This window comes from Dermacentor albipictus, chromosome 3, assembly GCF_038994185.2.
Source record: "Dermacentor albipictus isolate Rhodes 1998 colony chromosome 3, USDA_Dalb.pri_finalv2, whole genome shotgun sequence".
Classification (NCBI taxonomy): Eukaryota; Metazoa; Arthropoda; class Arachnida; order Ixodida; family Ixodidae; genus Dermacentor; species Dermacentor albipictus.
Window position 1 is genome coordinate 31317022 of NC_091823.1, and position 24002 is coordinate 31341023.

Here is a 24002-nt window from a genome sequence, read left to right on the forward strand (position 1 = left end):
CAGACTTCTATAACCTTATGGATCAGCTTCCCAAGCCCTACATACTCGTGGGAGACCTTAACGCTCACAACACCATGCGGGGAGACTCACGATTCGACACGAGAGGGCGATTCATGAGAAAACATTTTAGTAAATTCCGATGCATGTGTCTTCAATAAGAAGGAGCCAACGTACTATAATATTTATTACAATTCATATTCATCAATAGACTTGCCGATTTGGTATGCATCCCTATTTCTCAACTTCGAATAAAATGTCATCAAAGATCCATTCGGAAGTGACCACTTTCCATTAACTTTAACCTTAGTAAAACAAGATGGCTCCCCTGGCCTAGGTGGAAACTGGCCTCTACTGATTGGAAAGTTTTTAAGGAATCGACTTTTTTTATCACGAGATATTTTTCAACTATTTTAGTGTAGATGACGCAATAGCGTATTTTACCGCATTTCTCATTGGCGCAAGAGAGAAATACATCTGAAAGCAAGTGTTCGATCGTACAAACGACGAATTCCTAGGTGAAACGAAGACTGCAAGCAGGCGCGCAAAAAAGAAAGCAAAATAAAGCATGGGGTTAACTCCGTCGATCGCCAACTGCTGAAAATCTGATTGAGTTCAAATAAATGAAATCCTGGGGAAGGCGGATGCGACGGCAAGCTAGGAGAACGAGCAGGAAGAGTTTCTTTCAAACATAAATTCCTACACAGAGGAGGCGAAACTATAGAATGGGTTTAGAAGACTTAATAGGCAGAAATCCCATCTATTATTCCTGGTCGACGATTAAAGGAAAACCTTGAAAGATCAGGCAGACACCCTTCGGGAGCACTAGCCCAGTAAATTATTCTAAGTCGTTTCTTAAATATAAAGAAATAGTGGAACGTAAGGCACCGGAATGGAAATGCAAACCGAGTGAATCTTATAATCATCCTTTCAGCATTGCCAAATTGAGAGCCTCATGGAACGCATGTCTGAGCTCTGCACCCGGAGCTGACAGGATCGGGTAGAACATGATCAAACATGAAGACGCCTTTTCGAGGACGATTACGTTTTATACCGGCAAATAAAAAATGCTTTAGATTGATCCGCTCTTCAGGAAGACCTCCTCCAAATCCAGACGTGGTGCAGCAAATGGTGCATGTCCCCCAATGTCAGTAAGCGTTTTCACGTGTGCTTTCATCGACGTCGTAATTATGTAGTACCGTCCTACTCCCTTAACAACTGCACTTTAACACAGTGTGAAACATTTTAATACCTAGGAGTGCATATATCTAGTGACTTATCTTCGACCCATCATATCAATCAGTTAACTAATTCCTGCAACCGATTACTAGGTTATCTACGCCGTAACTTGTCCTCAGCATCTCCCTCAGTCAAATTAGCATATAAAATCTGAACTAAACTAGAATATGCTTGTGCTATTTATGGTAACTATCAGGCTAATGTGATTAACACCATTGAATCGGTTCAGAACCAAGCTGCCAGATTCATTCTTTCTGACTACTACTGTAATACAAGTGCTTCAGCCTTAAAATCCAGGTTGTGTCTTCCCTCGCTCACCTCCCGCCGCAAAAGTGCTCGTCTTCTTTTATTTTATAGGTTCTTTCATTTACAGCCCACAGGTAACCAAATCATCATTCCAGCCCGTCGTTTTTTCCCGCCACACGCATCCCAATGCTGTGTATCTACCACGCGCCCATTTCACTGCTTATCAACGTTCTTTTTTCTATACACAGCCCGTGAATAGAATACCCTTCCTTCTGACATCGCCCTCATCACTGACATCACTCGTTTCAAAGCTGCCATCGAAAACCATCTTGCAGGTCGCATTACCGAACCTGACGCACCGTTTTTCAATATGGACCCACCCCGCATGTAATGTCCTGTTCAGTGACCTTTGAGGCATAATAAATAAATAAAATAAGAACTTGCACAAAGACACACAAATAACACTATTTGCACTTTTTAACACCATTTGGGCTTCCGGATACCTGCCTTCAATACAGAGAGACGCTATTGTAGTTCCTATATTGAAACAAGGTAAAGATTCATCTTCAGTTATGGTCAACCTCCGACAGCGCTTATAAGTTGTCTTTGCAAGTTATTCGAGAAGATGATACATCATCGTATCATAGGTTTCCTCGAATCTAACAAAATTCATGACCCTGATAAGTGTGGTTTCAGGGTAGATCGTTCTAGAACCGGCCATCTCGTACGCATGGAGTCAAACTTCCGTGACGCTTTCATTCACAAGCAGTACTTTTTGTCTCTATTTCTTGACATGGAACATGCCTACGATACGATGTGGCACTACGGAATATTACGAGATTTGTCGGAGATGGGTATTCGCGGAAACATACTCAATGTTATAGAAAGCTACTTATCTAACCGCACATGTGTCGGAATTGGTAATGCTCTCTCCAGGCCGTTTCTCCACGAAACTGGGGGTGTTGCAGGGTGGAGTACAGAGCTGTACTCTCTTCCAAGCGCGATATTTTATTCAGTACACGTTGACGGTGTGCAAATAGGTTTCAAATCGTGTAATCTTTCAATTCTCGAAAGGCAGGCTCAGCTTGGCCTGAACAGGGTGTCGTAATGGGCTTATGAAAATGGGCTCAAATTAAATCCGCAGAAGAGCTCCTGCGTCCTGTTTACATGGGAGTGTAGCTCGGTCTCAAATGCTAATATTGAACTCGACGGACAACGGATTCCTCTGTATACAGATCACATTTTTTTCGGTGTCAGGCTTGATTACAAGCTATCCCTCATACCCCACATCAAGTATATTAATATCTAAAGACAATGCATTTTCTCGCGGTTCTTTCGCACACAGCAAGGGGTAGTGATTAATGGTGTCTGGTAAACCTATACAAGAGTCTCATACAATCTCGTCTGAATTATAGCGCTGTAGTTTATCACTCTGCCACACCGAGGGCGGTAAAGGTACTCGACGCTGTTCATCATCTACGAATCCGCCTGGCCACAGGCGTCTTCAGGACAAGTCCTGCACCAAGTCTATAGGTGGAATCAATTGAGTAGTCACTTGAACTTCAAAGATCATACTCTAGGTTTGTGTATTGAAAGTGCATTCGAACCCTGAACATCCATGCTACGCAACTATGAATGACAGGACGTGCGCTACGCTGCTTCGTAATCGCCCCACATTCATACAACCCTCCTCGCTGCGTGTCAGGAAACTTAGTGAAGGAATGGGTGTCTCACTTCTAGAACACCTCCTGGGGACCCCAGCAAGGACGTTCCCGCTGTGGCACTGGGAGATTGCAGAATGTGACACGTCATTTGTAGAAGTCTCGAAGCACGCTACACACGAACACATTCGAATGCACTTTCTAGAACTGCAAGCGAAAAAATTAGAGGACGCTTAAGCTTCGCCTTCAAGAGTGGAACGCGACAGCGTTCCCGTCGACCCGCCAAGGGGTGTAAGGGGTGTAAGTGATGGCTGCCCTGTAAGACTACAGGGCAGCCATCACTTACGAGGCGCCCCGCATCGGACGCGGTGAGCGTCGAGCCATATGGTCGAGCAACGCGGCGTTCGGCGCAGCAACGAAACGTGTGCCTGAGCAAGCGAAACGAACCAAAGAACTCAGTATCTCGGAGAGAGAGAGAGAGAATAAACTTTATTCAAGAACCCCGGTCCGGGTTCGCCCGCTTTGTTCTAATTGTCTGCCAAGCCGAGCGTCGTGATGAGCTCGATCATGGCACGTACGTAGTCGGGGGAGGAGTCCGCCAGCCACTCCTCAAGCGTCGTAGGTCTACGGATGGGTGAGAGTTTGGCAAGGCTAGCCTGAATAGCGAGACGGCTCCCCGGACAATCCCACAGAATGTGAGCATTATCCGGGAAGCCGCCACATGCCATGCAAGCAGGTTTACCAGGCAAACCTTGTATATAGTGTTGGAAGTGTGGGGACAAGAGAGAGTGCGTCTGTGCACGCCCCCATAGTACCGCCTCTCTTCGATTCATGTGTGTATCCGCTTGTGGATACTTCATGGAGTTGTTTAGTAAATCATCAAGTTTTTCGCGCCTTTCCGCCCGCGCGAAGGCATATTGCTCATTCAGACTCAGTGGGTCCGGCCACCACAGAGGAGGGCCCGGGAGATTTGCGCGGGATGTGGCATGTGCCACTTCGTTCCCTCTGATCCCTGTGTGACTCGGAATCCACTGAATCCGCACTCTAATGTTAGGGTGTGCGTTGAGGTGCGTTGTTAATGCTGATTGTAGTGCCGCGGAAACGTTTCTGGCGGCGAGTGCCCTGCATGCAGCCTGGCTATCTGTTCGAATGAGCAGATTTCGTTCGTGTGGATTTGGCATGGTCGCGGCTTCCACAATAGCTGTAAGTTCCGCTTGATGTTGTGACGTAATATTGCAGTGTAGGCCCCATGATAAAGGTCTAGAGTCGGTTGCCACCCCTGTGCAGAAGCCTCGATTATTTGGAGAGGCGTCCGTGTATAGGATCCAGTCGTCGGTGTCGTCGTTGAGGTGTAGTGCTCGACTTTGTCGTCTTTCTGGTTGTGTGTCTGCCCCCATATTTCGAGGTATTGGGTCGACGGTAATATGGTCTAGCGTGTCCCACGGGGGATATTGTTGTTCCCTGTCTGGGCATTGTGGGACATCGTAGCCTAGATCACGCATAAATGCCCGTCCCTGTCTAGATAGCTTCAGGCGACTAAATTGTGCCTCTTGGTGGAGTTGTTTCAGCTCATCCAGTTTAGGCAGCACTGCCGTCTCATCAACTCGGTTGGATGGCGAATATGCAGGGGTGCCTAGAATAACTCTCGTTATCTGCCGGAGCATGGTTTCAAGTTTGTTTTTTTGTGTTTTGGTGACTTGTAAGTATGGGTATTGGTACATTATCCGAGGTATAGCCAGGGCCATGGTGAGTCTTCTAAGCTGGTGCTCTTTGATACCTCTCACCCTTTGTGTTGTTCTTGTAAGTAGCCTCTTGACTTCATGGAGCTGCCTAATTGTTTGCCGCACCCAAACGTCGGCCTTACCATTGTCCTGCAGCCAAAAGCCCAGGACCTTGATATACGTTTTTCTCGGGACAATATCTTGGTTCACTTGTAGTGTTATTAGTTTTCGTTCCTCTTCTGCCTGCGGTTCTCTTTGGTTGGTTACCACTATGTGCTCGCACTTGGCACTGGACAGGGCGAGGCCCCTTTCTTGAAGGTATAGCGCCGTGACATTAATACCTGTTTGCAGTGTCTCTTGAATTTCAGCTGGAGATCCTCTGCTGGCCCAGAGCGTAATGTCGTCCGCATAAATTGTAAAGTGAAGGTCTTCTACACGCCTCAAGAGAGTTGGCAGCTTGCTTAATGCTAGCGAGAATAGTGTGGGTGAAAGAATCGACCCTTGGGGTACACCTCTTGTCAGGTACCTTTTTTCGGACTCTTCTTCGTTTACCTTCACGGTAACTGTGCGGTTTGTAAGAAACCCTTTTACGTAGTTGTAAAGCTTTTGACCTGGTTGTATGGTTTGCAGTCCTTCGAGTACCGCTTCATGGGTAACGTTATCAAATGCTCCTTTGATATCCAACCCCACTACGGCTCTGAGTTGGCTGCTGCTCTGTGCTCTGTATATTTCTTGTAGGTGTCTCGGAGAGGGAAATGATGCACGCCAGCCAAACGTCGTGATCGGCACGGGCAGAGAGATAGACAGATAGTGATCTAAAGAAAGGAAGGACGCTTGATTCTGCAGAGGGAGCAAGGCGAAGCGTTGTCAGGGGAGAGAGTCCGAGCCGCGACAGCTCCAATGCGCGCGTGGCGCGCCATCTGTCGGGGCAGCGCCTTACATGGAGAGGAGGGGGTTTTCTGTGTTTGCCGCAAGATGGCTTTGCGTGTGCTGAAAGCGCAGAAGAAATGCAGCGAAACGCACTTCGCTACTCGTGTAATTGCGACTTCTGTAAGTTATATGTTCATAATTACCGATATACACCGCAGTATAACTTTCCACGGCTCGTTTCGAAGGCAACACCGCATTCACTAGAGACGCGTTTGTACCTCTTGGACGCATCGAACTCGTGACTGAGTGGTAGCGTCTCCGTCTCACACTCCGGAGACCCTGGTTCAATTCCCACCCAGCCGATCTTGGAAGTTGCTTTTTATTTATGGAGTGCCTGCCGTGATTTATCGCTCACGGTCAACGCCGCGGACGCCGACGCCGACGACACCGGCTTTTCTGCGACACGAGCTCCTTAACGCTATCGCGTTAATACTCATGCTGGGAATTTTACACAGATTCATCAAAGTCACATGCGGGCGTGTCCTACGCCGCAGTTAGACCATCATTTTTCGAATCAGACGTTCTACGCCCACTAACCACCATCATTACGGCTGAGGCCTATGCGTTACTGTCGACTGTAAAAAAAACATTATGCAAATAAATTTACAGGAGGCAACTATACTTACACACTCATTAAGCATAGTTAAGCTTTGATGTCTCTACGAAAGCACAGAGATCGTGTAATAATTGAACTTTATTCGCTTCTGTACACTATCCATGCAATTGAACAACGTATCGTGATATGTTGGGTTCCTGGCCACAGAGGCATTCAGGGTAATATGCTTGCCGATGTACTAATTGAATCCACAGCAACGAGAACTCGCGACGCTCCCGCAGCTGTCGCGGCAATAGATTTGAAACTTACCCTGCTTGAGAAGGTTTCTTGAGAAGCAAAACTAATGGTAACACTTCTGGGATGCTGCTGAGAATGATGTCGGCTGAGAATAGGATACACGCATGGCACACACAGCCACTTCTTTACAGGTGATTAACCTCCCACCTGTGGTAAATATAGTGAGAAGTTGACCGTCATCGACGTCTTATTAGAATGCGAAGAAACAGACGCTGAAAGGAAGAAAACACTTCCCTCTGCCTTACAGACATTTCCCTCTGCATCCAGCAGTGTTTCCTGGTAAGGAAGCGCTTTTCAACATGTAAACAGTATTCAATTTTTTTTCAATTGAAGTCCGCTTGCTACACGTCATGAGCCTCAAGAATTCATAGCGGGGCCTCTCTTGAGAAGTCGCTGTTGTGATGATAGCGTTTGATACAGCGCGTTCCTCCAGACCCTTACTCTCGAAGGGTCTTGATGAGGCAGTGGTGCTTATGATAGCTCCCATATTTTAGTATGTCACCTCTTTGTAGCATATTTTCGTCCAACATATCAGTATACGCCCCGTACACCACTGTCATAATTTGATTTGAACCAATATTTTACGCATTTCACAGCGAAGGCTTTCAGTCCACTTTACAGCCGCGTTACATACACCACGTGACATTGACCACTGCAGCGAATACATCATACCATTGACTGGCGCTCTTTGCCTTTCGTGGCCCTTCTGCCATAAAAACCCATCGATCATCGTCAGGTTGCACCGCCTTCATTTTTCTTTTCCTTTTTTTTGTTACTTGTGACTATCCTACTCCGGAAACATTCGCATTCATGTGCACATACTTCCCCATCGACAGCGTCACCACGTGACGAACCACACAAGACATGTCCAGAATCTCAGGGGCGCACCATCGACAAAATTGTGTCCGCTTATCGTATTGGAGCGTCAGCCATACCGCGTCATCTGGCAGCCAAGCCGCACGGATGAATTGTAACCGATCGCGATCAAAGACGCGACCGTAAAATTACGACGGTCGTAATTCTCCTCAACCTTGACATCCCACGCTCGTGTTTCATGCGCTCTTGTTTCCGTCGGCGTCGTATACTGTTTCGCTCTTTGCCGTTTGCGTCGCTTCTCGAGAGGCGAAGACAAAAACAACCGCTTCGGGGAGTGATGAGTTCCTCGATACAGGAATCCGTTGCTTTTTAGGGACCAAGGCGTCTCGTCGCACTTCCTTCAGAATGCGCCGGTAGTTGTGTTTCGCGACATTGCGTAAAGCGATCCTTTGTTTGTCTCCAAGATAACCCCGTCTGTTGGCGACATCTTGGAAGGCGGTGGTCGTCCCGTATAACTTACACGCCGCTCCTTACATCGCCCGGCGCCTTCAGACTTGGCGACTGTAATAATGAATTCCGCCCAAAAGCGAACGGAAGAAGAGATAGGGAGAGGTTAAAAAAAAAGGGCAAAGTGGCAGCTGTAGAAAGGGCACCAGGTAAAGCGAGGGCTGTGCTCTCGCGTTGCGTAACGTTTAGAGCTCGGGGGGAAGCAATCTTTCCTCGGTTCGCCCGTGGAACCGTCTGCAGATAGCGTGCGGAGGAGGTCGGGCACGTTTCCGATTCTGATCGTGCGGTGAAATCTTAAAGCTGCCCCGACCACTAGAGCTATATTCTATCTGCAAGTTTTATTATTCTCGCGAGGAAAGAAAGTGTCAGGAAAGCCGCCGTACGCGCGGGCTTCCGCCCAGCCCTAATTGCGTGGTCACCTCCGCGCACGTATATGTACTTACATCCATCGAAGGCTCGCGAGAATTTATCCGATAACTTGCCGCAGGACACGGACTTGCTGCGTTCGGCGTGGCGCGAGTGTGTGGCTCTGATTCTTACAGAACCGTCGCATGCTGGCGATTGTGGTTCACTTACCCGTATTTCGACTGGCTGGCTGTGATAGGGGACCCCGGCTCAACGAAGTTTTCCTCTAATAGCTCTGACTTTTTTTTTTATCTGTTACTCGTGTTCAGCTTTCAACGCATGAAATTGATTGCACACAGTGAGGGATAGCTGGAGAAAATGATGACTTATACAGCGAAAGGCGCACGCATACGCACACACTCACACACACACGCACACACACACGCACACACACACGCACATATATAGACGGCCTTAGGCTGATTAATCCGTATATCCTCCGCAGAGGACACACGCTGCGCGGCTCTTGTTATTGCGGCGAATGTACACCGTTTCGTATACGTATAGGGTTGCACGTATGGTGTGTCATTACACTGGAATAAGACCGCGAGCCCGCTGATTGCTTGTTACGGCGGCGGTTACTGTGTGGTTATTTTCTCTCTTTTGGGCGTGCGGATTCGTTCGTGCTATTAGCGTTTTTTTTTTCATTTGTTGTCTTGCAGGCTCGCGTCGTATATTTAGGGGTGAAAATGCCGAGCGTTCCGGATCTGAGGCCATTTGTTTGTTATCATGTTTGTTTGTTACCGTCCATTCGTTCTAGTTCCTTGGGCATGGCATTCAAAACGGCCTATTATCAATGAAATTTCTATCGTGGGAGGTCAGTGTAAACTAACTACGACATGTAAACAGCCTTTATATATGTATATATATATATATATATATATATATATATATATATATATATATATATATATATATATATATATATATATATATATATATATATATATATATATATAGAGTTATTCTCTGTCTGTCTCGGAAATTGAGTGCGTAGGACACACGATCACAACTGCGAAAGAAAATGAAAAAAAAAATAATAATAAAGTTAGCGCTTACGAAAGCTCGCTAACGGAGCCGCCAACGCAACGGCCTTCACGCGGGAGCGCGTTTAAAACAGACGGCAGACATAAAAGCACGCGACAGTATGTATCCTGTTACGCTGCTGACAGCATCCAGACATGCTATAGTTAAATGAAATATTTGCGTGGGACTGAAAACACAGAAAATGTTACGGTCTCTTGCAAGTCACTTTAGGCGATTTGCATTGATCCCTTTCACAGAGCTGCGTATACACGTGCCCACTGCAACGTAGTTTCCCGCACCCAAATGTTTTTGTGTCTGCCGAAACGCTAACTTCGACGCGGGCTTCTTTTATATTTGTAACGGAGCTAGCGACGAATATGATTTCTCGGCAGGACCGTAAAAGCATTAAGATATTAGGCAGCTTTAGTTGGGCGCCCGCAACCAACCATGGACGCAGCGCGCGTGGTTGTGCGTGCGTAGTGAACCGCGCCCACACGATACGGTGATAGTTGGCCGGACGCAAAAGTTGAGGAGGGGATTGCTGACTTGCACGCGCAGGAACCATTAGTGTGCTATTAGGCGCCGCCATATGCCACCTTCTGAAACTGTGTAGCCAATAGACAGCTATAGTTCGGCGTCCGCAGGAGCACTGCGTAGGCAGCAAACCCGCGGAGGAGTCAGTGTGCATGCTGTAAGGATTGGAAGGTCAATCCTTCTGCTCGTAACCAGTTGTCAAGATTGGAGTCGGGCATGAATTAGATGATAGCTGGCCGATGCCATCGTCCAACTTATCTACGCTGGGGACGTTGCTGAAGGGAAGGACTGCTTCTCATCGAGAACGAGGAATATGGGTTTATTTACAGTATCTACATAAGGAGGTTGCAGTTCATCAGTCTAGCATGACTGCGAGAGAAAGTACACTGAGCAGCCGCACAACAGCGGTTTCTAAACACTCAGTCCTCCCTCGATCCCAAGGTAAGGGGAACGTTCGACCAGGCACCGTAGACGAGGGCTTACACACATACCTCTTTGCGCGAGGTTCACGGTTTCCAACCGACGTCAGACGGCCTTCGCAGAACTCGGAGCTGACGTCAGGAACGGCACATCCGATTCCCCGAGCTGACCCCCGCAGCGCGGCCGCCGGTTGTCCATTGTCTTGCGTCTTGAACGGCGCGTGGGAAGGGGCCTCCGGAGACGTTCCCTCGGCAACTCTCCCCGCTCATAGCAGATCAGATCGGCGGTGGCGGGTTCAGTAACAATAGTTGGTCCGCCGATCGCGTTTAGTCACAACGGCGCCGAGGCTAGAGCGTAACGGTGGCTTTCCAAGTTGACACCGCTGTCGCAACTGGCTGGCAAAACTTGCATCTCAGTGGGCCGTTCTTAACAATGCGCAGTACGCAGGAGCACGCATGGTATCTTGCGTGCGCCCGCAGCTTTTCCGTTCTCGCGTGTCCGCGAGAGCGCGTTTTTCGATATCGCTCTTGCGGCTCTTGCCGAACATATGACTCCGGCTTCTGGTATGACTTCTTGGCGGCTGATATTGGCTACACAGTTTCAGAAGGTGGCATATCGCGGCGCTGAGTAGCACACTACTAGTTCCTACTCATTCAAGAAACAACTTGCCGCAGGTGGGAACCGAACCCACAACCTTCGCATTTCGCGGTGGCGCTGGCTAACACTCCCAGGATTCTACTAGGGCTCATAAATACCAAAGAATGTGGATGGGGAAACGGCGCCGCTGTAGCTCAATTGGCAGAGCATCGCACGCGAAATGCGAAGGTTGTGGGTTCGGTTCCCACCTGCGGCAAGTTGTTTTTTCATCCACGTTAATTTGCATTAGTTTATCGTTTCTTTATTTCATTTAATAAAACACAAGTAATTTCCCCTATGTTGTCTTTGGTGTCATTGTTTGTTGGCTTTTTATGATATGACTAATAAAAATCGGGCCCCTCGGTTAACCCCCTTACTTCTGTGACTGTAGGTATCTCTACTAAATCAAATGTCTTTTCATAATCTATGAAAGTCATATAGAGAGGTTGGTCGTACTCCGCAGATTTCACAATTACCTGATTGGTGTCATGGACGTGATTCATTGCAGAATATCCCTTTCTGAAGCTAGCCTGTTCTCTTGGTTGATTGGAGTCAAGTGTTGTCCAACAAGACGAAGGGAAGCTGATCAATTGTTGCCCCTTCCGGTGGCGACAATTGACAATCCTTTTCAATCTATTTCCTGTCTAATGCATATACGTTTTCAAAACAAATAATAGTAATAATTCTATTTAAAATTGGTGAATATTAAAGCGCATTGCTTAGGCACCCGTTCCTACGTTGAGCGTCGATCGGCGCCCCTCGGCGTCTTCAAAGTACATAACGGCGCTGTTTGCGTAGCGCACGAGAGAGAGAGAGAGAACATTTATTTGGACCACCGAGGTCGTTGCTCTTGAGGTCGAGTGGGTGGTGTCCTCATCTCAGGACTCCACTGGCCATGGCTGCTCGACGTACTTGCTAGACGAGAAAGGAACGACAGAGACGAGTGAAGAGCGCTTTTGCCTCTGTCCCTCCTTTCCTGCTTTCGTGCGCTACGCAAACGCCGCCGTTATGAACAACGGCCAAATCGACCAAGCCTCTGCCCTAATAAGTGCTCAAATTAACCGAGCGAACGAGCACAGCGAAGGACGAACGTGCGAACGCGGAAGGCAGCGGGGAATGGAAGACGGCAATAGTGATGAGAGCCTGAGGGGAAAGCGGAGGAGGAAGGTATGGCGAAAGCGTAAGAAAATCGTAGAGCCGCGCAAGAGGGTTTTGCGGTGACGGTCGCTACGAGATGTCCTCTGTTTACCGATGACGCCATAGATAACGCATGCAGCGAGCGCGCCCAGCGATACCATGCATGGAAACAAAGCGCTGCATGAGCGGAGGTTTGTCTGCGGCGGCTGCTGTGAATCACGCCCACGCGTCACCCATGTGCTGCCTCTCGCGATCTCCCGATCAGAGAGGCAGTCGCGCCACATTTCGCTCCGTTTGCGACGTGCCGCGTGAGACATTGCCCGCGCCAGCCAATATGTCGCGAACGAAAACACGTAAGAGCTGCGCTTAAATTTCGCATTAGGGAGTATAGTAATCGTCGATGACTTTTTTTACACAATAGGGTTAGTGACTATTACAGCTCAAATTATTTTTCCTCTTTAGAGTCCCTTTAAGTGATAGAATCGAATGAAAGGGAAAGTGTAGGGAGGCAGACCGGTTAAAAAAATTTGATTTGACGCTATCACGCTATATACCCCGACATCTACCCGAGCCAGACGTGCAAGGTCTGTAAAACTGAATCGGCAACACTCCCCCACATGCTATGGGAGTGCAAACATCAATATCAATATATCAATATCAATATCATCAGCCTGGTTACGCCCACTGCAGGGCAAAGGCCTCTCCCATACTTCTCCAACAACCCCGGTCATGTACTAATTGTGGCCATGCCGCCCCTGCAAACTTCTTAATCTCATCCGCCCACCTAACTCTCTGCCGCCCCTTGCTACGCTTCCCTTCCCTCGGGATCCACTCCGTAACCCTTAATGACCATCGGTTATCTTCCCTCCTCATTACATGTCCTGCCTATGCCCATTTCTTTTTCTTGATTTCATCTAAGATGTCATTAACGCGCGTTTGTTCCCTCACCCAATCTGCTCTTTTCTTATCCCTTAACGTTACACCTATCATTCTTCTTTCCATAGCTCGTGCTATGGAAACGAGCAAACATCAATACCAAGAGCTTAATCCCGTGACCCTCTCGTCGAGATGGCACGCCGCCCTGCGCAGCTCCCATCTCGACGACCAACTCTGGGTGACCCAGCTGGCCTACGAAGCGGTGAAGAGGCAAGACCTCGACGTTCCATCGTGGGAGGCCTAGGCCCAGCCGACTGAACTGCTGGTGCTCATTAAAGTTCACTCTCTCTCTGGCACCAGAAGAAGGTTGTAGCGCCGAAAAAGACAACACATAGCAAGCGAGACGGGACAGGCGCATAGTCTGTACTCAGAAGCCACGCGCCGGAAGTGGTTTTGGCTATGCACGCGACTATGCGCTGTTAACTTCGCGTCCGTATACAGAATACGTATTGCGCCTGGCTTTCTTTACTTTTTCTCGACTTCCTCATTTATTTTGCGATTGACACATGCATCAATGAGTCAGGAACATCTGCTGGCTGGTTTCCTGTCCCGTTGATGCCGTTCGGTTTGGCTATTCGGGCGAGCGTATGATCGCCTATTATTTGTTTTCAAACATACGCCATCGGTTTATCCAAGCTTGTGTGCGGTTCAGTGACTGGTTGCGTGAAATACGTAAGCCGTAGTTTACAATTTCCACACACTATGTCGCCACTTGTCTATAGACCAGCTTTGTGTTCACTCTATGCAGCGGCACTGAACAGGCACAAGCGTGCATGCAAACACATACACGCAACAGTGCACACCAAGCTTTTCTATAGCTGCGGAAGGCGCTCATTTCGGTATAGATCGAAATGTGCATACAGAGGCGCTTCGCAAGGGGTTCCCAAATTCGAAAGTTTCGGAAGGGCTCTCATGATGTTCGAAATCTCGTTTGTGTGCAATACACAGCTCCGATTGCCGAGATGCTGAGACAGCCTCAACCACTTATTGTTACTGCGTGCATTCGGGCATCCATGCGGTTACAGTATAGGTGGGTCAGGCACGGTGTAACCGCTTTGTTCAATTATTGGGGTATATTCATCGGGGACATTTACGTCTTCACGATACTATCTAATTTTTTTACCAATATGAGCAAATAAATGTATGGAGTGCATATATTTTTAGCACGTTTTGTCCTAAACCTTTCAAACCTGCCGCGGTATCCCAGTGGCTATGGCCTTACGCGGCTGAGCCCGAGGTCGCTGGTTCGATCCCGGCTGCCGCAGCCGCGTTTTGACGGGGATTACCTACAAGAGAGAGAGAAAGGAGGAGGAGGAGGAGGAGGAGGAGGAGGAGGAGGAGGAGGAGGAAAAACGTTTATTTAGCTCTAGAAAATTCTATGAATTTCGCGGAGTCAGATGGTGTCTTCCATCTTCTTGGCAATGGCCGTCTGCCCCTAGTCCAGGGCTCCGCTGGATGCCGCTGCCAGCTGGGCCCGTCAGATTAGCCCTAGTTGGACGTCCTGACGGTCGCTGGAGAGCATTCCTTCCCATTGCTCCGCACTCGGGTTTGGTATTATTGGTGCCGCATTTGTTTTCTGGCAGGCCCACGTTATATGGTAGAGCGTGGGTGTGTCCTGGCACCATGGGCATTTGTCACTGTACTGTGTGGGTTGTATTTTGCTGAGGGTGTTTAAGTTCGGATATGCACCCGTCTGTAGCAGCCTCCAAGCTACGGAGTCCTCTCTAGTGAGAGACCTATGCGGCGAGGGGTACCGCTTCCTGCTGCCCTTATAGTGATTCAGGATAGCCGAGTATTCTCTGGGGACAGAGTTTCATTTGAAGTAGTGATTTGTCAGTCGATGTGGGAGGGTCCCTTATTCCAGGAACCCTCTGGCTTGGATCGCCCTCCGTGCCTGGGCGACGAGTTCGAAATGCTCGACCAGGTGCGACTTGGAGATCGCAGCCTCCCACATTTCAGCGAGGAGGTTTGGGTCTGCGTCTGTTGCTATTAGTTGTGGCGCTGTGATGCTTGCTCGGGCGTTCTCGCATTGCATGAGGAGGTGCGCCAGGGTGTCTGGCACGTTGCAGTGTGGACAGATGTAGCTGTATAGCGTCGTGTGGAAATGATGCAGTAAGCTTCCGTGGGTAAAGGTATTGCTCTGGAGTCGCCTGTAGTCGGTGCCTTCGTTTCTTGTTAGTTTTGGATGTGGTGGCGGGTAGACCCTGCGTCCAAGCCGATAGTGTTGTAGCAGTGCTTGGTAAGTTAACGGTATTGTTTCCGTTTCCTCCTCTGATTTGGGTGGGTGGGACCTGTCTAGAATGTCGTACGCGGAAGCCCGGTTGATGCTTGCGCGGGCCGCGGTGTGTGCCGCTTCATTCCCCTAGAGTCCCTCGTGTCCCGGAACCCACATGACGCAAGTATAAGGGGGAGGAGTATCAGCACGTTTCAGTAAGTTGATCGCTTTGATGGAGACCCTGCCTTTCATGTAGTTGCGTGCCGCTGTTTGAGAGTCGGTGAAGACCACCATGGCATCCTCGCTTGTATGGGTTGCGAGTGCTACAGCGGCCTCCTCAGCTGTCTCCGCGCGTTTGGCGAGCATTGTCGCCAACGCCAGTGTCGTCCCCCTGTAGTCTGTCACGCTGATAGCGAAGGCGTTTCGGCCCGGATACTTGACTGCATCCACGTAGCGCGCCTGCGGGTCGTTACGGTGCTTGTGTCTGATAGCGTTTAGCCTGGCGATCCGTCTGCCTCGATGGTGTTCTGGATGCATGTTCCGAGGGATCTGAAAAACTTGTAGACATTCTCGCAGCTTCGATGTGATCTTTTCCTTGCGTTCTCCATCGTGTTCTAGATTGGTTGCATATCCTTGAATTGTTCGGCCTGTGGTTGTAAGTTTGAGTCTCTCGGTCTGGTTGATGAGGTGCGCTTCCGCGAGTTCTTCCCAGGAGTTGTGAACTCCCATGCTAAGCAATCGGTCACTGGAGGCGGTTGTCGGTAGTCCTAGGGCGAGCTTCGTGGCCTTTCTTATAGGATCTGATTGGATCCTCTATCAAAACCCGCATGTTCCCAAGATAGATGGATAGCAATATTGATAAGTAGGTCTACCGGACGTTCGTCTGGTAACAAATTTATATAATAATACAGGATTATAGTAGGCGGCATATCGTTTTTTAAAATATGTATCAATCAATCAATCAATCAATCAATCAATCAATCAATCAATCAATCAATCAATCAATCAATCAATCAATCAATATTAGGGAACATTTGGGTGCTCTACGCACCGTTCGTGACACAATGCATTCGTGCTAACTCATAATGAACTTAGAGCTGAAGCTCGACCTTGAAGGGCTTGGTTAATGCACGAGCTGCGTTTAACCAAAGCGTTAGCAGTAAAACACGAACAATGACAGGGGCCGTCTGCTGTAGCTTTCGTTAAAACGGCATTGATTTTCCCAAGGATCTCACAGAACCGGTTGCTGGGAAAATGGAACCGGATACGGATCCGTATCCATGTTCCGCGTGCGCCGTCCAAACGTGCGCTCGCAGCTGTCGTTTTTATTGTCGCTCTTGGGGCAACATGTTTTTTGAGCCGGTCGTGTTGCGGGATCCCGTGCAAGGCCCACTGCGAAATGAGAGCGAAGGAGCTCTCCCGCGCGAAATTTTCCTGCACATGTTTTCCACCTTGCGCGTTTCCCGGGACAAACTGTTTGCTTCATTATTTGCCGGTGACGATCTCTAGAATGTGACCTCTCCCGCATGTAAGCACGCAGTGTAGGACGGAAGAGTCATAAAATAAAGGGAACGAGAAGAAGAAAAAAAGAAATAGAAGCATTGGTTTCACCTAAAGTGCGCCATTTTTACGGAGGATGCATGAAATGCGGCATTAGGCACCGTGTAGACCTTTTGTAAACTACTGTGAAGCGCTCGCTATGTTTCTTCTTTATCACTAAATTATTGAGATCACATAAACAGTACGCGATTGGAAGTGCAAGGCCACAATTTAATAAATTGTCACGGGATAGTCTACACACTCAATAGGCTTGTAAACATCAATATAAACAGATAAAGAGGCCATAATCGAGTATACACGAGGTGTTCCTGGGGTCCCCCACCCCCTCCTTGAGAACGCGACTCTTGGTTCCGACAGTACTAAGCTTTCAGCGAGGCCCGTCCAAGTGGCTCACCTTATCGCGAGAATTCACTCGCTTTTGACCATATTGTGAACAAGTCTATGAGGAAGTGTCTTCAGAAGGGTGTGGGGCGTCCAGTGGGGTAGCTAGGTCGTCGGGCACCCGGAACCCATAAGTATTCTGTCAGCCCCCCATTGAGTGTAGTCAGGAAAACTAGGATATCGAAATCTTTCGAGGAGTGGGGGTAGGAGTGGGTGATGCTTTAGCACCAGCAAAGCCGCTTTCAATACCGCACATGTCAGCCCCCCCCCCCCCCCTTTCACTTTCGTTCCCAGAGATCGCGAATGTAGCAGCTATACGCGCTGTTTTATTTTCTGCGCCAAATAACACAGGGTGCACTGCAGTGATAACTTGTGATAAGCGCATTTGCACATATGCTGTCAGACTGTAAGGAATTGGCAGCCAATGCAAATGCAGCACCGGGGAAAATATGGGTCACAAGTAACAAAAGCATTTAATAAAGTGTTAATTAGCGATTTTAGCGGCAATATTACATTAGCAACTTTGATGGCCGACAGTCATATGTTGACCAACAATAACATCAAGAAAATTGTCATCGGTAATACGGCGTGCCAGTGTCAGTGATGATGATCTCCCCACCCTAATAGAAAACGCCACCTGCTTCCTTACTGCGCAGGCGCCAATGCTATGGCAATTACGAGTTCTCTTCATCTTGATTCATAAAGCCTTTTATTTATTTGCTGCTGGAGGCAAACGCGATTATCTGAGCTGTGGTACCACCACAAGAGTGGGAACGGAATAGAGCACGCTTCGCGTCGAATCCTGGCGTCACCATGCAGAAAAAAAATTAAAAAAAAATAGAAGGCCGCAATGAAGCCCGTGCCAGTGCTTGCGCTACTGGTGGTCTGCACTCGCAATAGAGAGGATGGAGATATCGACGTCACTGGCGCACTATTTCATATTTCTTTTAGTGTTGCCATACTGGACCGCCCGCAATGCCAAAGTACAGCAGGCTCTAGCATCCAAGACGATTTTGTTTAGAGAAGTTTTTGTCGAGTTAATAATATGACTTTGGGTCTTCAATTTCCGAGTTGCAATGTTTCCTCTATAAATTCTAATTAATCAGTTAATTAAGATATCCTTATTAATTATCTGCCACATTTTTAACGATACCGAGTTTCTAGTGGCCACAAAGAATATCGCCAAACTCCCAAAATTCGCCTTTTTATAAAATTCCGTCCAGCTGGAACAAAACATTGTGTTTGTGACATGAAGCCACGCAACAACAAGAGAGAAAGAGAGAGAGAGAATGAAGAAGAAAGGCAGGGAGGTTAACCAGATATGAGTCTCCGGTTTGCTACCCTACAGTGGGGATGGGGGATAGGGGTTAGAAAGATGACAGAGAGGAAAACGCCAAAAAAAAAAAACAACAAAATTATAAGGAGATGGTTGGCTGTGACTGGGAGGCAGTGTTTTTATTCAACACAGCGAAACTGATACAAAAATAATACAAATGATATACAACGGATAAATGGAACACTATACAGAAACCATTTAGTGAATTAAATGTTTTAGCCCGCACATTCGTGCATTTATCACGAAGGATATTGCTAAAGCGGCAGCCCACAATTGTGCAGCACCACACATCTCGTACATCGGGTACAAAAGCTCGGGCTGCTGGTTACGGGAGCATTCGTTACATTTACGCCCAGTCAAGCCGGCGGAAAGAGGGGGGGGGGTGTCTTCGGACATATGTGACACCCCCCCCCCATACAGGCACCCCCCCCCCCCCCTTGTTTCTTCTATGCCACCGGTTGTGTCACGGTAGGTGCATTTGGGGGTTATCTGCTCTCTTACGCGTTGCAAGAAGCGCGGTGTGTAGGCCACGTCCAGTCGTAAACTGTGCAGAAGTGTATCGAATGTACGATCAATTCTCGTGTTTACTGAAGATCGTGGAACATGGCCTGCCTTATGCAGAAATGTCTTTGGGTTTGTTAATCGAACCATACAGTGTACTACGCAGCTTAATTAGAGCATTTTCGCCTTCAATGAGGACGATTTCCAGATGGGTCATCGCATTCAAGAAGTGAGCACCAGCCACCAGTCGGTCGGCTACCTAGTTTCCAGTTACACTAATGTGACTGGGTATCCACTGAAAGTGAACTCGATGGCGGGAAATTGAAGCGACGCCCAGTGTCTTTGCGACCGCATACGAGAGTGAGCCGAAATTAGCATAAAAACAATATTGGCCTAATGACTCCAGTGATGGTTTTGAATCAGAATATATTGCCCAATATTTATTGTCAGCAATGTACCTTGTTTGCCTGGCGTTTCGCAAATGGTTCTGCCGAGGCTGATGACGTTCTCTTTGGCAACCGCTAACGTCTACTTTCATTTAGCGTTGGGACGTAAAAAAGCAGATCCACCAGTAAACATAAAATGTGCTGCTGGGCAAACGCCTCAGAAATTCATCTGGTAGTGGATGAGTTTTTATCAATCCCTGGAATTATCAGAGCTAGAGAGAGCACTGTCACTTTGTAGTGATGGCGGAGAAAACGGTAGCAAAAGTGCGAAAAGACAAAGAAACTTGTTAACGTTCTCCAAAAAGTGGACAATCGGCCGCTTTCCGGGCAGGTGCTGCTGGAACACCGCCCCCACCGCTCATCGGCCCATAAAGCGGTGTACCCACTTTTGTGCTTCTTGAGGACGACGGGCTTGTGTGAACGTCTATGACTATTAGTGCAATTACTATTAGCCCACACGCGTCAGCGAACTCACCGCTGATTTCCTTCTTTCCTTCCCTCCTCTCTCTTAATGTCATCTTTGTTTTCCCCTTTCCCATTCCGCCGGTGTAGTGTAGCCAACCGGACGTTATTCTGGTTAACATCACTGCATTCTGCTTTTCTTCCCCCCCCCCCCCCCCCCCCCCCCACGAAACATTTTATTGGGGTAACCTGTGCCCACAAAAGCAAGTGACACTCAAAGCGCATCGACGGCGGCGAGCACAGTTGGCGATCGGCGAAATCTGATCCAGCGGGTCAACCACGTCTGCTTTTATATATGACTCGTCGAAGGTTCCAGCATTATTATTTGTTCCCGCGTGTCTTCCAGAAAGTACTACACAATTCGCGTCGCGCTTACTATCGGCTTACACAAGGTTCGGTGACAACATCCACCCTTTAGAACCATCGAGAACATTAGAGAAACTTCCGTTACATGCAGGTGCGTTCTGCATCGAGCGATAGCGTTTAACATTTGTTAGCCGGTGAAAAGCGGCCACCGGAGAAAGATAAGTAAGTACACGTGTCAATGGTCCCCTCTTAAAAAGCATCGTCCGGATGTTCCAAACACAAAAGCGAAAAACAAAAGCGCCCTTAGTAAAGGAACAACAATTAAGCAACGGAGAAACAAAGACCCAGAGTTCGCCAGCTGGATTAGAAAGGCTTAAGGCGCACCACGTGGACGACTTCAGGTCGTGCGCGTCGCCGCTGTGATTGCGAAATGCCGTCTGGCACGACCAGTGCGCCAATAAGGCGGACGATCTTGTAGGGTCTGAAGTAGCGTCGCAAAAGTTTCGCACTAAGTCCTCGCCGGCGTATGGAGCTCCAAACCCGAACACGGTCGCCGGGCTGGTATTCCACGTAGCATCGTCGAAGATTATGGATGTCGGCTGTCCGTCCTTGTTGTGCTGCTTCGGCGCGCTGGAGATAGGCGGTGACGTCGAGATTCTCTTCGTTGGTAACGTGTGGCAGGCAGCATGGCGTCGAGAGTCGCTGTCGGGTTCCTTCAGTAAACCAGATTGAACGACTTGATCTGCGCTGTTTCTTGCACCGCCGTGTTGTAAGAGAATGTTATGCAGGGAAGGATCGCATCCCGTGTGTGGTGTTCGGCGCCGATGTACATTAACAACATATCGGCGAAGGTCTTATTCAGGCGCTCTGTAAGGCTATTCGTCTACACGTGGTAGGCAGTTGTCCTGCGGTAACTCGTCTGGCGGTATTGCAGAATGGCTTGAGTAAGCTCCGCCGTAAAAGCAGGTTTTATGTCGGTGATCAGGACTTCTGGGGTTCCATGTCGTAACAGGATGTTGTCGACGAAGAATTTCGCCACTTGTGCCGCGGTACCTTTGGGTACGGCTTTCATTTTGGCGTAGCTGGTAACGTAGCCTGTAGCCACGACGATCCACTTGTTCCCGCATGTTGACGCCGGCAATGGCCCCAACAAGCCCGTTCCGAGCTGCTGGAATGGTCGGCAAGGTGGCTCGATTGGCTTCAGCAATCCCGCTCGTCGTGTTTGTGGTGTCTTCCGTCGCTGCATGGCAGTCTCGGCATGTCCTGACATAGCGGGCAACGGCGGCGGTCAGGCGCGGCCAGTGATACGTCCCTTGTATCCTCGACAACGCACGTGTGAAACCGAGGCAGTAGGAACGTCATGTAGGGCGTGAAGTGCCTTTAGACGCAGTGCTGAGGGCACAGCGATAACATAGTTGGCGCGGACTGGTGGGAAGCTCCTCAAGATAATATATATGGACATTCTAAGACGATTCCCCGAAACCGATGAGTCCGTAGAACGGGTAAGTCTTTCTGACTTTTATTTATAGGTTGCCTAGGCGCTTTCTGCGAAGGGCAGTACAACTGACATCCACTGAGATACTCGTGCCCCTTTCAGGACAAACCATCGCAAAATGTTTTTGAAGGAGCGCCAGTGAGAATGGCTGTGCTTTGCGCAGGGGTGGCTACGCGCTGGAGGTGCACCTGGAGTCGTCATCGGACGTGGCTAGCGTGCCGCAGGTATCGCTCAGCGTGGACGTGAGTGCATTCACTGAGCTCACGCAGCTCGGGCTGCTCATGGGCGGAGCGGTGCTGCTGGGCCTGTACGTGCTCATCGTGTTCGAGCTGGTGCACCGTACGCTGGCCGCCATGCTGGCTGCCACGGCAGCCATCGCGTGCCTCGCGCTCATCGGGGACCGGCCAAGCCTCGCCAAGGTGCGGTTGTTCGTGCTTATCGCTGTGAAAACGGCGCACGTATACACGTAGCCCGCATTGGGTGATTGGCCAAGTGGATCGGGTTTGATAAAGATTCTGTCATTAACGTAAACCTTGAGATGGTTGCCTGCAGCCGACAGCCTGATGCTGCTCCAGGTGTTGGGTGAGGAATGTGACATACGCTGGTTATCATGGCTTAAACTCCAAGCACGTGCAAGATGGAAAGTGGACAAACGAACGATGTGTCACTGAATTCAGAAGGATGGAACCCGGGTATACCACGAAATCTGCAGCCGATTCCCCCTCGTGGGTATACGTGCGATTTCGACTAAATAACAGTTGCAACAACCCGTACATTGTCGGATCTGCTTGGCGGGCGACTTCCTTCGACGCTTTGATATGTTCGGGGAATAGGTCTCTGCGCCTCTTGTCGGCGGGTAGTTAACAGTGCTTCGGCATTGACGTGCGCGCAGGTGATGTCATGGCTGGACGTGGAGACTCTCTGCCTGCTCTTCGGCATGATGGTGCTGGTGGCCATTCTGTGCGAGACGGGCTTCTTCGACTACGCGGCCGTGGTCGCTTTCCGCGTGGCGCGCGGCCAGGTCTGGCCCCTGGTCACGACGCTGTGCGCCACCACGGCGCTTGTGTCCGCCTTCCTGGACAACGTCACCACCATACTGCTCATGACACCGGCCACCATCAAGTGAGCATTGCCCTGCGAAATGCGCCTCTCACTACGAGCTCCGCGTTTCTGGGTGGTTCAAGAGAGAGAGAGAGAAGAATACAGGAAGGCAGGGATGTTAACCAGTCAATAGTCTGGTTGGCTACCCTACACTGGGGGAAGGGAGAAGGGGAAGAGAAAGAAGGGAGAGAGAAGGTGTAGGTACGTGTACGGACAGCACTTCAGTTAAAGTCGCTCGAGCAAACCAGAAGTTCTGAGAAAACACAAAAGTGCCTTCACTGCCTTCTGAGCCGATGATCGGTCGGGACGGTGCTCAAAACTCTATGCAGAATCATTAGCTTTGACTGATGAAGTAGTCTTTCGAAACTGCGTTTGCATTCCTTTGGCGAAAAAAAAAGAGTTGATTGCTAACAATTACCTTTCTCGAATTTTTCGGTAGAACAACAGTGACGCGACGTAAATCTGACGTCACAGGTTTCAATATATATCCTAACATTTGGACCGTTTCAGAGCCAGGAAAAGAAGCGCTAAAGATCTCATATGTAGAGTCATTGGTTCACTTGAATGCGACGGATTCCTTCTTTATTGATAAACACGTAATTACGCGGGCGAAGACGCTGTAAAAGCCCATGGTCTTAAGTGAAGGCTGGGCTGAAAGTTCTGCCGACAGACGCGTCATAAAGATGGTTCCTCGTACTCATGGAAGCTATATACCGGGAACTCATTGGACGTGGTTGTCGGTCCGGCTAATCCTGCGATCAATCCGGATGGTTCTTACACCGGCGTGTTTTGCGTTTTACACCCGTAATCACTTACGCATTTCGGCTCACTGCCTCACGATTGAAGCCGTTGCCGCGCCTTCCCCCTTTACCTCTAGTTCCACCGATGAACCCGTTCGTCTATCAGAAATCGCCGTCAGAGTACTTGGCTACGAAATGATCGAATGCTCAGAAATTGCGATAGATCGTCATTTAAGTACATTCACAGCTTCAGTGAAATGGCGACGCTGTTCCCTATCTATATTTGAGGCGCATTATTGCATCGTGAATATGGCGTTTGAAAGGGTTAAAAGGGGCCCCTAGAAAGGCCATTAAGTTGAAATCAATGAAATCCTGATCCTCGAGGCTATAACGTC

General features: G+C 48.9%; 1 protein-coding gene across 1 annotated transcript in view; it reads left to right on the top strand.

The window, feature by feature from the left end:
- The window catches only part of LOC135909713 (P protein-like), a 309452-nt gene that overhangs the window by 22467 nt on the left and 262983 nt on the right, over nt 1-24002 (top strand). The window contains exons 4-5 of the mRNA XM_070535353.1: nt 21930-22185; nt 22659-22888. Coding sequence (XP_070391454.1) covers nt 21930-22185; nt 22659-22888 — 486 coding nt within the window. The remainder of the gene's footprint in view (nt 1-21929; nt 22186-22658; nt 22889-24002) is intronic.